The sequence below is a fragment of the Lampetra planeri genome, chromosome 43, assembly GCF_965212315.1.
Source record: "Lampetra planeri chromosome 43, kcLamPlan1.2.h2, whole genome shotgun sequence".
NCBI classification, from domain to species: Eukaryota; Metazoa; Chordata; class Hyperoartia; order Petromyzontiformes; family Petromyzontidae; genus Lampetra; species Lampetra planeri.
In genome coordinates, this window is record NC_136149.1 from 137193 (window position 1) to 151270 (window position 14078).

The 14078-nt window shown below is 50.0% G+C and overlaps 1 protein-coding gene across 1 annotated transcript in view; it reads right to left on the reverse strand.

The window, feature by feature from the left end:
* Positions 1 to 785: 785 nt before the first annotated feature.
* LOC144732515 (5-hydroxytryptamine receptor 2B-like) overlaps positions 786 to 14078 on the reverse strand; it is a 36847-nt gene continuing 23554 nt past the window's right edge. Inside the window, exons 3-4 of the mRNA XM_078613923.1 lie at positions 4254 to 4454; positions 786 to 1741 (exon numbers count right to left, since the gene is read on the reverse strand). Of these exons, the coding sequence (XP_078470049.1) occupies positions 786 to 1741; positions 4254 to 4454 (1157 nt within the window). The remainder of the gene's footprint in view (positions 1742 to 4253; positions 4455 to 14078) is intronic.

Genomic DNA, 14078 nt, shown 5'->3' on the forward strand with positions numbered 1-14078 from the left:
AGAGATTCCGCTTCCGCCAAAATGCCAAAACGAAGCCAAGCCTTTGAATCGAGTCGTGACCTCGAATTGCAAAACTGAGATGCTGGGTTGAAAGAAAATAATATAACATAATAAATTCTTATTTTTTACTTTACCGAAAGACCCAACGAATATGATTTCCTGCAGTCACGAAAGCTTTAAGTCAAGATTTGAGATGCTGGGCTTGAATCCGGGTCACAGGAGCCACCCGATGACTACAACTGGGTTCCCAAGATGAGTTGATGATCTCAACCCGGCAGTCACCAATGACCACACGAACAAACAACCCCCCGTTCTAATTGATTATGCACTCGATTCGATTGAACTTCAGCTCTTTGTTAATTAAAGGTATTACTTTGACTGCCGTGCGACAAACAATCTCATTGCGGAAAGGAATGTGGAAATTGCGTTCCCGACCATTTACAGCTTAAGAGACCACCTGGAAGGAATGTTCCGTGAAAATTATTTTTCTTCGGCCATTCTCTGACGCATGTTGCAGGCTGCTTCGTGAGAGTTCCAAATGGATTCAATGCATCAATAAATGGAGAGAGAAGTAAAACGTAACAAACACCTCACGAAAAGCACCCTTCATGAACCCTGAAATTCTCAAAACGAGGTTCTACTGAACCTGAAAGACAAAAACAGATCGAAGGCGTGCAAAACAATAACTCGGCAGCTGCAGTCCCCTTTCCCGTAGAGCAGTGGCTTTTTTCCCCCATCGGTCGCAAACACACGCGGTCACGGCTCCGCCGCCGCCAACCGCCGAGTCACACGCAGCTGGTCCCCTCGTAGCCGTGCGGGGCGACCTGCGCCGGCACCGCGTCCGCCGACGCCACGCCGCGCCACTCCGCCTGCGCGGCGGCGGCCTCCGACAACCGCCGGTGCCGGTGGCCATTGTGGTGGTGGCTGGCGCTGACGACGGCGGCGCCGTCGACGGAGCGCAGGCGCCCGTTGGGCGCGAGCGACGCCCGCCGGCGCGAGCCCGGCACCGTGGCCTGCGCGAGCTCCTTGGAGGAGCCGCGGTGGCGGTGGCGCGCGCGACGGAAGTCGCAGGCGACGTAGCGGCGGAACGCCTGGCGGTACGTCCGGTTGAAGAGCGTGTAGACGAGCGGGTTGACCCCCGACGACACGTAGCCCACCCACACGAAGATGTCCATGAGCTTGGCCATCGCCTCGACGCTGCACAGCGACTCGGGGCACAGCGCCGACGTCACGTTGGTGACGAAGAAGGGGCACCACATGACGAGGAAGAGCGTGAAGACGATGCCCAGCACCTTGGAGGCGCGCCGCTCGTTGCCGAGCGCCTGCGCCGAGCGGCTGTGCGCCGCCTGCGTCCTGCGCAGCGTGCCCATCGAGGCGGCGGCGACGGCGGCCGCGGCGCCGCCGACCGCGCTCGACCGCTCGCCATCGAGCAGCGTCGGCAGGCGCTCCAGCGTCTCCTCGTGGCGGAAGACGACGCGCTGGTGCTCGCTGCCCCTCCTGGTCGATGCCGACGTCACGGCCGATACCGAGCTGCCGCCCCGGCTGACCTCCATAAGGCCGACCTGCCCGCGGAGCAGCCGGATGGTGAGCACGTAGATGACGACCATGATGAGCAGCGGGAGGAAGAACGAGACCACCGAGCCGTAGATGACGAAGTTTTGGATGTTCAAGACGCACGCGCCGTTCACGAAGACGTGCTGCTGGTCCTGCAGGCCCAGCACCGGGATGGGGCTCGCGATGCCTGGCCACGCGGCGACACGATCCGGGGGATAGAGAGAGTGAAACGGAGCTCACCCATGCCAGGCGCGTTGTAGGTAGCATGCCTCGCCACTTGCGGAATCGTCGCGATTTCAGGTACCACAATTCACAATTGAAGAACCTGCGTGTACGTATTTTTTTAAGATCGTGGTAAATGCAGTGTCCCCTTTAGTGGCTGCAGGGGGTCGTGTGAGCTTATCACCTACGACGTATATACGGTCTACGGATTGGATTGACCAGTTGACTGATCCGCGTATTGTGAACACGGGAATCGGTTTGTTCGACGAATCGATAGAGGCCTTGTCGGCAGAGAGGCAGGCCAGGTAAACGAGCAGGCAGGTAGACATACCTACGATCACATCACCCGGGAATGCGACCAAGCCCATCAAAACGTTAGAAGCTAAGCAAGCTTGAGCCTGTATCGTGCTTGGATTGGTGGCCACTGTGCACAAAACAGCGCTGCCATTGGCTGCGGGCTACGTCGTGGGCAGCAGAGGGCAATGAAGTGAAATCTGTCATTGTACTGTACATCTATGCCCGCACGTTTGTGCTCCCCGCCTTCACCAACCCACCCTGACCAGCACAGGGAAGTATGTTCGAATAACCTTCGCGAGCCGCACGGCGTGGGGGACCATCCAGCAGTGGAATGGCAAAAGGGCTGTACTGTACGTGCAGCTGTATAGGTGTAGTAGAGTTCACGACTCTTGGACGCCGGAGTTGGAGGCACACGGGTTTATTACACACAGCAGGGTTGTGGCATACAACTCTAGAGGGGGTGTCGGCCCCCTCACCCGGCTAGCTGGGGATACACGCGCTAGCTACTTTCTAGCCTGCCTCCTAGTCCTCCTCTAATGGGCTAGGGGAGGCTATCTGGCCCGACACTGGTAAATCGGGCCCGGTACCCTGAGTCCCAGACCAGTGCTGACAGGAGCACCGGCTCTGGATCTCGGGACCACGCCGCTGGCTCGGTCCTGTTCGGCCCTGATAAGGACGGCAAACCAGGGGAGTCCAGGGCTCTAGCTAAGACGTCTTCAGTCTTCACTGGTTAGCTTAACAAGAACCCCGAGCCCTCCGATACATCCCCTTTTATACCCAACCCCCCGCTGAGGGGTGGGCCCCCCCCCGGGTGCCTGGCGCGGACGTCGTAGAGAGCACCTCCCCTGTGCACTCACGTAGCCCCGCCCACTGTGTTTGTTTGCCCTAAGCTGCCATGCATAACGGGCTCTCTCTCTAACACCCCTACATAGGCAGGCAGATAGGTGAGTGGTAATAGGTCGTGAGGCCTAACGGCTCTGGGTGAGTACCAATCGAGACGTGAACCACGAGTCCTGTGTTCATTCAAGGGAGACATCGGATAAACACCGGGAAGAAACGGAAATGCAGGGCACCAGTATTTTTTGTTCCTCCACAGAAGTTAATTAACAAAAATATGGCAAAAAGTTCAAATCGAATCGTAGCGCCACACTTATAAGATGGAGCATTGCAAATTGCCAAAAACCAGGAACAAATTGTGGTTTGTGGTAAATAAAATACTGACTGCTGTAACCCAGTGTGCAGCAACCACAGAGACTAAGCGGCAGGCCCGGAGGTGATGCCACTGCATACAAGTACGTACGTGTGTACGTTGAACTTCTTTCGCACCATACGTAGCCAACTGTGCTAATCGGAGGTGCACGACTCATCCTCACGGAGTCTCAAGACCGACCGCGAAGAGATGATTATTTTTAAATGCACTTGATTTATTAAGGTAAAAACCTCACTCCAGTGTCTGAATATATATACATAGTTGAACTTCTTTCTCATTGTATGTATCCAACCGCGCTAATCAAAGATGCGGGGGAAGGACAACAAACTAAACACAAAAATTAGTTCTAAAGAAATTCGTTTTCAATCTAGATAAAAAAAAAAGACTTCCTTCACGAGGATTCAGAATTGGGATTTCTGGCCATGACCATTCGAGGGTGGTTTTGCTTCATGCGAGAGGACCCACCACACATCACGAGGGGGGGGGGTGCCCTGAACATCGCCATCTCCTGGGGATAGATCGCAGCCCCACGCCGACCAACACCCAGCGAGCTGCGGTGGCCACCCGCCCAAGTAGTCACCAGGCTCGTACCGACTTGCACCTCCTATTATCACGGTGGGCTACGTACGTACGCAAGAAGTTCAATACGCATCTTGCACTCGTATCGTCTTTCAAATTGTTTGTTGATGTAACGTCTGTTAAAAAGAGCTTCATAGCTCATCGGATTATTCCAGGATAAATAAATATTATGACACTGAATTGCCCCTTGTTTGTCCTCACAGAGAACAAACCTTGCCCACAACGCCCTGTGCCAGCAACATTTGATAATTTAACTTTTAATATAAAACAGTTGTATTTATATATACACGGCTCTTTGGCAGAGACTTTTAAAAAAACACATTCCGAGCATTGCGGTAAATAAGATAAAAACGAAATGGAAATCGTGACCGCAAAGCTTTGCACGGCTGACCGATAGATATGGCCCACACGGCGGTGATCTTGAGCAGCGTCTTGCTGCGCGAGTTGAAGCGGCTGTGCTGGATGGGCCTCTTGATGGCGATGTAGCGGTCGAGGGAGATGGCGCACAGGTGCATGATGGAGGCGGTGGAGAAGAGCACGTCTAGGAAGACCCACACCGGGCACATCTCGCACGGCAGGGGCCAGCGCATGTCTGGCACGCACACGGGGGGAGGGTATGTTAAATGTGCACGTCGATAACCATGGTACAGCTCCATCAGCGTTGCCGAGGGGACGGATTTTTCACGTTATATTTTTTTCCGGGTTCGCCAGCAGTAGGCTGCAGTAGGCGGCACCTGACTGCAGTAAGCCGTAGCCGTAGCGAGGGGTCTGTAACTGGATGTGGTGTGCCGGGCGTGGGAATATTTTCCAGGTCCCTGGCCTAGACAGATCCAGCTGAAAGAAATCCAGAGCTGTTCACAATAAAGGGATTTTTGGGAGGTTAGATCGAGTGTGTATAAATGTTTTGTTGACCCACCACCACCCGACGCAGCCAATTAGTAAGGATCGTCACGTGATCAAAACGTGCCAATGAGCTATTACTTCAGCACATCGGTGTGATGGCGAGTAAACACACAAGATTTATAGCTGTTCCTCCGTGGTGCTGGGTCTTTTCAATATGATTTGTGGAGGTGACTCTGACGGCAAATGGACACTAAGCCAGCACTGTTGAGAACCTGGGGTCGATTCTGGTTGTCTGCTGCCAGCAATGAAATTGGATTCTCGAGTGCAGCGAGTTTATGCTTTCGGTTGCTCCTTACAGGCCAAAATAATCTGTCGCATTCACTTGGTTTTTAATGTAAATGATCAGCTTGACATCCATGTGATGAGCATTTCTGTCTGTGGCAGGGTATGTGGGAAAACGCAGTAGGGGTTAGTGTGGATAAAAGTGGTTACTTGAAGGTATCTCAAAATAAGTTCAATGATATCTCCTTCCCCAGTCCAGTCCCTAACACGGGGTAATAGACTAACCTGTGGGCGTTCTCAATGAGCACTTTATGAGACTAAGATTCGTTTTTTCAACAAACTAACCATAAAATAAGTATTCCACTGTATGTTGATTGACTGTGAGCAGCCAATAATAGGTACTTCATATTCTCTGCATACTCTTAGATCAACATAATGTACATGCATTATACACATACATTATGTATTTAGATTAACTGTAAATAAAAAAAAATCAATGATAGGGATGCATATTCATGATATGACTACAATGAACCCCCCCCCCCCCTCTGGTCTTCGCTCACAGTGATGACATCACTGTGAGCAGTAGGAGGAATTCTTCACAACTCTGGCTATCGCCTGATGATGCTGATTATTTTAATCACCTGCGAAACGTCACGGTACTCGAATTGTTAATGCTGTGGGTTGACTCTCCAACACACCTGTGCTGAACGAGTAACTAATTGGCACATCATTTTGTTTCCGTGACAAACCTTACTAATTGGCTGTGCCAGGTGGTGGTGGGGTTTAACATCACATTCATATTTACGCGATCTAACCCAAAAAAAAACTCTATTAAGGACAGTGTGTAGAGTATGCACTCAGTACACTGAACTACGGTAATCATTTGTGGCTGAAAGCCTATTGTTTCTTTTTTTCAAATGACTCAACGTTTTAACTTTTAAAGCTTATAAGTCTACGAGTAAGTGTAAGAATAATAATGATGATACCCCTGACCACCCAGGAAAGGCCTCGCTGACTTTGAAGACGTGGCTTTTTTCGTTTCAGGAGAGTCCCGTGCTTGAGGTGTTTTGGCCAGATCCACAAACGAGCGCCCGGAGGCATCCCACGCATCAGAGGGGGAACCGCGGGGGCGCGATGTTTACTGCCTCGCCTGGTATACCGGAGATCGTGGGTTCTATCCCTAAATGACTCTGACTACTTTGGCGTTTTCCACGGGTCCTCCGGTTTTTCCCCTCCAAGTTCATAAACGTGTGCGTTTAGATTATTTGGCTGCTATAGACTTCCACGTGATGATAAGCCACTTCGCTGAGCTATCATTTGTGGCCAGGTCGCTTTTGAAAAAGAGCTATACCAAGCTCAGTGGTCCTTACCAGGTAAAATTTTTAAAAAGTGTAGTTTAGATCAATATCAACACTCCACCTTCTGTACTGCCATCTCTTGGTCAGGTCATTTCGTAGCCCTAGCCTGCAACACCTGGCATTCCAGAGGAGCCTGCCGCTACCCAAGCAAGTGGCCATGCTGAACGCTGCTTAGCTTGGGATATCATGGCGAAAATGGCGGTTGGTGATTGGGCCCAGGGATGCACTGTGCAAGGGGGAGTGTATCGATAGTTGAGTGTTCACGTGCAATGTAATTGAGGGACTGTTGTCTTGCTGTGGACCGGGTTTGTTGTTGTTGTTTTGCTGCCTTTCCCAAGCTTCCATTTGGTGTTGACGAATGGACAGGGATTTCGGCACTTGTGCAGTTTGTATTTATTATGAGCAAATTACTTACTTTTTCTCGATCTGGCACTCATACCGTCTGTTGTATTGTTTGTTGATGTAACTCGCTGACCCGCGCCTACTGAACATCTGTGAAAAAATAGCTTCATAGCTTATCGGTCTCTTCCAGGATAAATAAAGATTCGGATTCTGAGTTGCCCCTTGTTCATCCTCACAGAGAACAAAACCTTCCCCACAATGCACTGTGCCAGCAACATTTGATCATTAAACCATTTTTAAATGTTTTTTTTTAGATATATATGAAAGTAAAACTTGTGATTATTGAAGGATTTGTCTGCCACTACAGTAGCTAACAGTGTAACTATTCATATGTCAATTTAAAAACTGATCACCAGAAAACAATTGTTTAATTTAATTCTAATCAGGCCCCGTGGTGTTAAATGCAGTCTCCAACCCCTATTATCCACTCTATCTCTCTCCGCTCGGGTGTAATGAAGGGGGATAATTCCCAAACCGTTGCCAATTATAAACTTTTTTTTATTCTAAGGCCACATTGTCGTTGACGAGGGTGGATTAGATCGTGTCAGCACAGCGCAGCAATAAAGTAATAGCTATAAAGAGCAGAGGTTTTCTTTTTCTTGTAAGTTTAACATTGCAGCGCTGACTTGGTACGAAAGGGATTTAAATAAATAACCAAAGCACTCACATGAGCATTACGTACATCTTCCCTGCATATTTGGCATATTTAGCATTTTCAGAAATAAAAATTTTCACGTAAAAGGACGCGTCGCTTCATTCCCTTGATCCCATTACGAGGGGCTGCTGCGGACCTTGGCCGAAAGTTGCGGGGCCGTCGCGAGAGGGAAAACAAAAACACCCCAACGGTGCCACACGCACACACACAGACGTCAGCAGCGATCAAAGTCTCGAGCGCTGCCGGGACGCGACGCGTGGGGGACGCGTCACGCACGGTAGCGCGGGGTGTGGCGGAAAAAGAAATCGCGCAGCCGATGAAGAAACTTCACATGGGAGGAGCTCGATGGGGAAAAAAAAACTCGACAATTTTTTATTTTTGCCAGGTGAGGCCCACTGAGCTGTATGGCTCTTTTTAAAAAGCAACCGGGCTATCACAAATCAGACAAATACTATAAATGCACGTCGATTCTAAATGTGTAGGGAAAACTGGAGGACCCGGAGAAAAATACACGCGGCCGCAGGGAAAGAAACAAGCAAAACTCCAAATATACAGCAGGCGTTAGGGTCGGGATCGATCCCACGACCTCCTGTATACCAGGTGAGGTAGTTAACATCTCGCCACCGCCACGCCCGCTTAAGCGAATCCACCCAGCGACACTCGAGAAAATCTACCCTCTTATCTGGGGCAACCACGCAGGTGTGACGCACCAGAGAGCGCTTCTGCTTGAGGAAAATTTTTCCCAATGTCAAACGGCGAGGACGGTTTATTTCTGTCGTGCATTGCTGTTTGAACGCCCGTCGTTCTCTCGTTTACTAAAAATGCACGTGCAGCAAGCCTGTGCTATGAAAAGCGATTTCCGGGCCCGGCTCCGAGCGGCCAAGACAAAGAGAGGGCCTGACGGTTCAGCCGCACGCTCGGTCTCCAAAAAGGGTGGGCCTGCGTCCGACGCTCGCGAGCGCGAAATCGGAGAGGTCCCACGCCGGTTTGACAGCAAAATGTTCCGTGGCAATTAGCCCCCTCGTGGCTCGAGCCACTTCGCAGCATTGGCAGCGTTAACAACATCTAATCACCGTAGTTCGTCAGGGGGGAAAATGACGAATGTGAAATTAAAGGAAATAAGCGACTTTCGTGGTGTCGGAACGTTCCAGGGAATTTACGGAGCACCTCGCCAGCACAGCTCCGGCGCGCACACACAAGTCCGGGGCACGGACACAGTTCGCTGGGAAGAGCAAACTGTCGTGCACACCCCGGTGGTCGTTTGCTTTCACGCTGCCTGCAATAAGCCGCCGACGGCACAAGCAGATTTCCCGAAAATTGCTGAGAGAATGTTCAACGCCGTCGCGATCATAATCGCGCTAAATGGCTCCTTCCTCCGCGTACCCCCCCTGCCCCTCACCTCACAACACCCCCCTCAACTGGGAGGCCACGCAAGTGCGAAGAGTGCGGGAAAATGCTGCCGAAGCTCCGTCTGGGACAGGAGAGTCTGGCTAAGAAATCGTCCGGGCCCTTCTACCAGCAGAGTGCCTGAATGCAGTGGCTCCGGGGAAAGAGGACGGGAAGTCTTTAACAACCCAAGGCGGCTCCTTCATTCCTTCCCACCTACTGAAGATGATTTTGCTGAAAAACGACGAGGTTGAAAATCTCCAAAAAAATACACTGTATAACAATTATGTTTTTGTTCCTGGGTAATAAGTGATATTTCCTAATTGCTTATGCCTCAAAAGTACAGAAAATGGCTATTATTCCCCACAAACTTTGCTTTTGTGACCAGGACAGTGAAATTTAGAAATTTACCTACTTTTCAGAAGATTCCAGATAGATTAAATGCTGAGAAAACTTGGAAAACTTCTAGAACATTCAAGAACTTTCCATTAATATAAATATTAGTATAAATGCAAGAGCCTCAAGCCCGCCAGTTCATTTTAGTTCAAGCTGCCTAAGTGGATGCATTTTTCAGAGATGGCATCAAGAGGCTGCAAGCATCCGGCAGACGCATTTTGCTATTTCTGCGGCCAATTTATCAAGACAAGAGCGAAAAATACTCTGTGGAAGCATCTGCTAAGATGTGTGAGGCCTACAAGGCATATTTCGGCATGCCTGTCGGGGATCAAGACAAACCCTGGGCACCTCATTTCACCTGCGAGCAATGCAAAAAAACTCCCTAAAATAAGATGGACAATTGTTGCTCGGAATTTTATGTTATAAAATTTGTAAAAAAAAAAAATTGTAAAAGTTCTTAGTTTTTAAATGTTTTACAATTTTAAATGTTATTGAAAAAATATAACATATGAAAAATATTACGAGAAGCTCTTACACATCAGTCATGGGTGAAATAAATGTATTTTTGTAGAATGGTAGAGAGGGGAAAAGAGAGCCATGAAGTTCGCTATGCCAAGAATTTGGCAGGAACTCACTGACCACTCAAGCAACTGCTACTTCTGCATGGTGGACCCTTCCAAACGTCGGACTGGCAAGAATGCACCTGCTATCACGTATCCGGACCTTCCTTCATCTCCCCGGTGCCACACTGCCATGAGCAACCCACCCACTCCTCCGGAGAGAGAGCAGCCATCTTTAGAAGAGAGCAGCAAGTCAGAGAGCGAGGAAGACGTCGTAGATCCAGATGACAATTTCAGAGGTGGAGCTGAGGAGAGAAACCCATACTTCTGCAACCAAAAAGACCTCAACGGCTTGATCAGAGATCTTGGTCTCACCAAGTCCAATGCCGAGCTTTTGACGTCTAGGCTAAACCAGTGGAACTTGTTTGATAAAAGTGTGCAAGTCACAAACCAGAGGTAGCGTCACAAACCTCTTAGCAACTTCTTCACCCGTCAAAATGGGCTGTGCTTCTGCCACAATGTGACCAGTCTGTTCGAGGCAATCGGAATCGCCTGTAACCAGAATGAGTGGCGCCTCTTCATTGGCAGCTCATCCAGGAGCCTCAAAGCCGTGCTGCTCCATAATAGTAACAAGTACCTGTCTCTTCCCCTGGCTCACTCGGTGCACCTCAAAGAGGATTACAACAGCATCAAGACCTTGCTGGATGCCTTGAAGTATGATGAGTATGGCTGGGAGGTCATCGGAGACTTCAAAATGGTGGCATTCCTGATGGGTCTCCAAGGCGGTTTTACCAAGTTTCTCTGCTATTTTTGCCTTTGGGACAGCAGGGACACCAATGCGCACTACCATAAGCGGGACCGGCCACAGCCGACAGAGTTTTCTGTGGGGAGGAACAATGTCAAGTGGGAGCCACTGGTGGACCCCCGGAAGGTGCTGATGCCACCACTGCACATCAAATTGGGCCTTATGAAACAATTTGTCAGAGCTGTAGATAAGGTGTCGGCAGCCTTCAAGTACCTTCAAGACTTCTTCCCTAAGCTGTCTGAGGAAAAGGTCAAAGCCGGTGTCTTCGTCGAACCACAGATAAAGAAGATCCTTGAGTGCAATGAATGCCCCAAGAAGCTCACTAGTAAAGAGAAAGCGGCTTGGAACAGCTTTGTTGCAGTGGTTCGTGGCTTCCTGGGCAATCACAAGGCCGAAAACTATGTGGAGCTGGTTGAGACTCTGGTGAACAACTACGGCACAATGGGCTATAGTATGTCCCTCAAGGTCCATATCCTTGATGCTCATCTTGAGTAATTCAAGGAGAACATGGGAGCGTTCTCGGAGGAGCAAGGCGAGCGCTTCCACCAGGATATACTGGACTTTGAACGCCACTACCAAGGACAGTATAACGAGAACATGATGGGAGACTACATTTGGGGACTGATTCGTGAAAGTGATTTACAGTATAATCGTAAATCTCGAAAAACTACTTATAAATCTTTTGTAGTTATTATTGTATTACTTTAGTATAAATGATTGTTAATTTTGATTCATATGTTGTTTTTTTCTGACTTTATGTCAACGAAAAAGCACAAATTCGCCCGTTTTCTCACAAAAAATATGTAAATTTCATAATATCACTGTCCTGGTCACAAAATCAAAGTTTGTGGGGAATAGCCATTTCATATATTTTTAGACATAAGCAATTACGAAATAACACTTACTACGCAGGAACAAAAATTGTGTTACATAGTATTATTGGTTCTTTCGGTAAAGTCACGTAGACGGGAAATAATAAAATAATAATAATAAAACAATAATATGAATCCCTGCAGTCACGAAAGCTTTAAATCCAAGTTTGTGCTACATAGTGTTATAAACGGATTGTTTTTGTATTGGCAGTCACGCAGAAGCACAAGTCCTAATATAATTTCACTCGTCAATAAAGCAGAGCTGAGCCTGGACGGGAGACCATCCTGGAACACCAGCAGTTGTCCAGGAAATTGCGGTACAGCGATGGATTTATGCGGCGTGGGATTCATTTGGTTTATGTGATCTCTTCTCACAAGCCGCTCGTTCGTGTGGAATTGGTAAAAGTTTTCAATTCAGGACCCTCGTGAAAAGAAAATTAGGACTCGAGGTTTTTCCTGGATCAATAAATGGCATTAATAATAGATTCCCTTGCCTCCTGTACCTCCCTCCCCCACTGGCTTCCCTCCATCACCAGTAGGGTCAGCTTCAAGGTCACCTGTGATCAGTGCCACCACCGCACCTCTACCTTCGGTCGTCAACCGAATCTCTCTTCGATCCTCTCGCCCTGCACTACTGCTCACGGTAAAAATTCAGCAGCAGCGCGACTCACAACCTCCTCCTCTCTACACAAAGAGCAAAACCATGGCCACTGCCGGGCGTCGTTTCTCCGTGGCAGCCCCACGCCGTCTGGAATGCGGCCATCATCGTCCCCACCGCTGCTGTTGCACATTCAGAGCAGCAGCAGCAGCGGCGGCGATTGAATCGACACAAACTTCTAAGAGGCCCCACCACATATTATTAGGAGCTGTAGCCGAGGTGATAGGATATGAGGATGAGTGTACCTGTGTGGAGGTGCATTTGTTTGTGTCTAGGTGTGGTGCTGTGTATTGGCCCTCGTGCATGCCTTACGAACGCCTCCCTAAGCCCCGTACAGGTCTCGGGAGTTAATCAGTAGCGCAACTTCCCATGATTGAAGTTGTTTGCTCGCTCCGCGGCATGTTTTTGAAAAATAGCCATATTCAAAGCTTACTCTTGTAAACGTGGCTCGCGTTGACGCTCCAAATGTATCTTGATGTTGGCTCTGAAAGAACAGAAATAAGAATAGAGGCTGGCACAGGAGACATTGGCGTGGAGCTTCGTCTATATTTATGGACGTCTTAGCTCTCAGAGCGGGGCCAGACTTCAGTGACAATAAGACTATTTTATTTCGTGACGTGTTTTTGTTTTGTTCAGCGCAAAGCCGATGACGCTTGGGCCAAGACCATCAAAATCGCTCCACTCGAGGGCTCGGCCTTAATCGCGAACAGCCGGAAACCCCGTAGTCAAACTCGCCATTTCAACGATGCTGGCTCTAATCACGGCCGTCGCCAGCTCCCCGGAGCCCGTCCGACCACCCCTTAGAGAGAAACGATTGAGTTTTCTGGCTGCAGTCGAGAAACGAGACGCGGGTTAGCCTTCCCCTGCCAGGGGAATGTCCCCCACTCCGAGCGCGCTCACCACGGAACCCGCTAAGGCAGCGATCTGTTTCGGTGACCACAGAAAACAAACAAGCAATCACCTCCTTGAGTTTCAATTAATTTACGAGCTCAGACCGGCCTGCTAATTGCTGCTAGGCAGCCCGAGCATCATGTTCGTTCGTGACGTTCGCACACTGGGCCACTTGTGATGAGTTCTCGGTGCCAGTGCTTTTCATTTTAGTGCCATCTCATTAACAAGAAATCCGTTGCCACAACCCCCCCAGCCCCCCGCCCCCATCACTAACCCCCAGCGCCCCCCCCCCACCACCTTCCCCCGCCACCCTCCTGCCGTGTAGAACCACGAATGGCTGCGGTTGAACTTGACGGATTCAGATGAGGGGAGTGCCACGACCCCCTCGGCAAAAATTCTGCAATAAATGTTTTCCCCCCTTGACGGGGTTCCCCTGGCAGCGGCTTTGGCGCCACCTCTTCGTTCGTTTTCCACGGTGTAGCAGCAGCAGCAGGGCGGGGATTTTTTGTTCTCGTCCTCAACAAATAAATACGAGGGAGCCGAACTGCGTCGGCTGGGCCCGGGGTAAACACGGCGCCGGGAGGTGGCGGCACAACGAAAGTAAACACGCAACGCGCATTCGCCGAACGGAAATGAAGCAACAGCTGGAAGGAGACAAAGACACCACCGGAGAAACGCGCAGCCAGGATGGTTGCGCACTCACGGCGGCGGTCGAAGGCGGACGAGGATCAGCGTGAAGATGTAAGGAGGGGGGAGCGAGAGCGGCGCTCGATTGCGTTTGGAAATTGACAACGAGAAGCGTCGGAGCGCTTGCTCGGCAGTGGCGGCTACGCAACGGGCCTGTTACCCGGCGGAGGCGAGCGAGGGTTGGCCGACGGAGGCGGAAATGAGCCTCCTCTCCAAGCTCTGCGGTGCTCTATTTATTGCGGTGTTATCGGCCAATTCATGAGTGTTTACATGTGGGAGGAAAGCCGAGTACCCGGTGAAAGCCCACGGATGCGAGGGGGAAACGCTCTATCCCATGCAGACGAAACAACTGGGGGTCCACACTTGCTGTACCGCATTCTCGTGGCGCGCACAGGAAAGGGGATTTTCACAACCTCTA